The sequence below is a fragment of the Geospiza fortis genome, unplaced genomic scaffold (genome assembly GCF_000277835.1).
Source record: "Geospiza fortis unplaced genomic scaffold, GeoFor_1.0 scaffold69, whole genome shotgun sequence".
Lineage (NCBI taxonomy): Eukaryota > Metazoa > Chordata > Aves > Passeriformes > Thraupidae > Geospiza > Geospiza fortis.
In genome coordinates this window covers 526867-528677 of record NW_005054555.1, presented here as the reverse complement: position 1 = coordinate 528677, position 1811 = coordinate 526867, and the positions used below count along the sequence as shown (strand labels likewise).

Sequence of the window (1811 nt, the reverse complement as noted above, 5' to 3'; positions counted from 1 at the left end):
TAATTAATATTATTTATTTAATAAATAATAATATTATATAATAATAAATGAATAATAAAATATAATAGAATCTAATAATAAATAATAGTTAATAATGAATAATAATGAATAATAAAATATAATAATAAATAATAGTTAATATAATAGTAGATAATAGTTAAAATATAATAATAAATAATAATGAAATATAATAATAATAAATAAATCAATTTCTTGTGGCTAATATCCCACCCAATATCCCCTCTGGCATTGAGAAGCCGTTCCCCCTTGTCCTGTCCCTCCAGGAGAGATGAAAATCCCCCTGGAATGATTTTGAAGCCCTGTGGGAACTGGATTTGTAGACAATTCTTGAAGTCTGACAGAAGGTTCACACAGTGTGGATTTGTATGCAAAGTTTGGGATAAGAAATGTTAATTTAGAAATGGGATAGGGCAGATATTGTTGACAGAGAAATGGAGCTAGAAAAAAGTTCTAAAGGGTGCTTTTGTAAATAAGAGTAGGTACTTAGGAGAAATAGAATTATGAAAGATGAAGTCATGAGGGGTAATTTTGGATGATTGGCTTTAAGGTATTTATGCTATGGTAAAAGTTGATAGGTGAAGCAACACTTAGAAAGCGTTGTAGTTAGGAAATGGCTGGTTTGTGATGGTGGTGGTGTGAAGCCCCTCCTGTTTGCAGTGTCCTGTGGGAGCCAGGTGGAGCCTTTCCCTGCCTGGTGTCACAGCAGCCCCAGGGAGCCCCAGGCTCCATCCTTCCCTCATTCCCTGGGGATCACACCAGCAGGTCCTGGAGGATGAGTCCATGTCCAGCCCCTCTCCCGCCCCATGAGGCTCCCTCCCCGCCCTGAGCCCCATTCTGGTGCCATTTCCATGGCAAACCCCATCTTTGCTGATTCCCTGTGCCCCATTTCCATGGCAACCCCCATTTGTACTGATTCCCTGTGCCCCATTTCCATGGCAAACCCCATTTTTGCCAATTCCCTGTGCCCCATTTCCATGGCAAACCCCATTTTTACCGATTCCCTGCGCCCCATTTCCATGGCAAACCCCATTTGTACTGATTCCCTGTGCCCCATTTCCATGGCAAACCCCATTTTTGCCGATTCCCTGTGCCCCATTTCCATGGCAAACCCCATCTGTGCCGATTCCCTGTGCCCCATTTCCATGGCAAACCCCATCTGTGCCGATTCCCTGTGCCCCATTTCCATGGCAAACCCCATTTTTGCTGATTCCCTGTGCCCCACTTCCATGGCAAACCCCATTTGTACTGATTCCCTGTGCCCCATTTCCATGGCAAACCCCATCTGTGCCGATTCCCTGTGCCCCATTTCCATGGCAAACCCCATTTTTGCTGATTCCCTGTGCCCCACTTCCATGGCAAACCCCATTTGTACTGATTCCCTGTGCCCCATTTCCATGGCAAACCCCATCTGTGCCAATGCCCTGTGCCCCATTTCCATGGCAAACCCCATTTTTGCCAATTCCCTGTGCCCCATTTCCATGGCAAACCCCATTTGTACTGATTCCCTGTGCCCCATTTCCATGGCAAACCCCATCTGTGCCGATTCCCTGCGCCCTGCAGGTGTCCAAGGCCTCGGCTGACCTGATGCTGTACTGTGAGGAGCACGCCAAGAAGGATCCCCTGCTGATGGGAATTCCAGCCTCTGAGAACCCCTTCAAGGACAAGAAAACCTGCATTTTGTTATAGGGCAGGGGCAGCTCCTGCTGCCCAGCCCCTGCAGCCCCGCTGGGCCGGGCCAAGCACCACCAGTCCCCCAGGTACCTGCGCCCCATGGGCACCCCCTGAGCCCG

The 1811-nt window shown here is 47.2% G+C and overlaps 1 protein-coding gene across 2 annotated transcripts in view; it reads left to right on the top strand.

The window, feature by feature from the left end:
* Window positions 1-1811, top strand: part of GNG12 (G protein subunit gamma 12) — a 13662-nt gene extending 11851 nt beyond the window's left edge. For both annotated transcript variants that reach the window (XM_031064073.1, XM_031064074.1), the window contains exon 4: window positions 1582-1811. In XM_031064073.1, the coding sequence (XP_030919933.1) occupies window positions 1582-1707 (126 nt within the window). In that variant the 3' untranslated portion in view covers window positions 1708-1811. The remainder of the gene's footprint in view (window positions 1-1581) is intronic.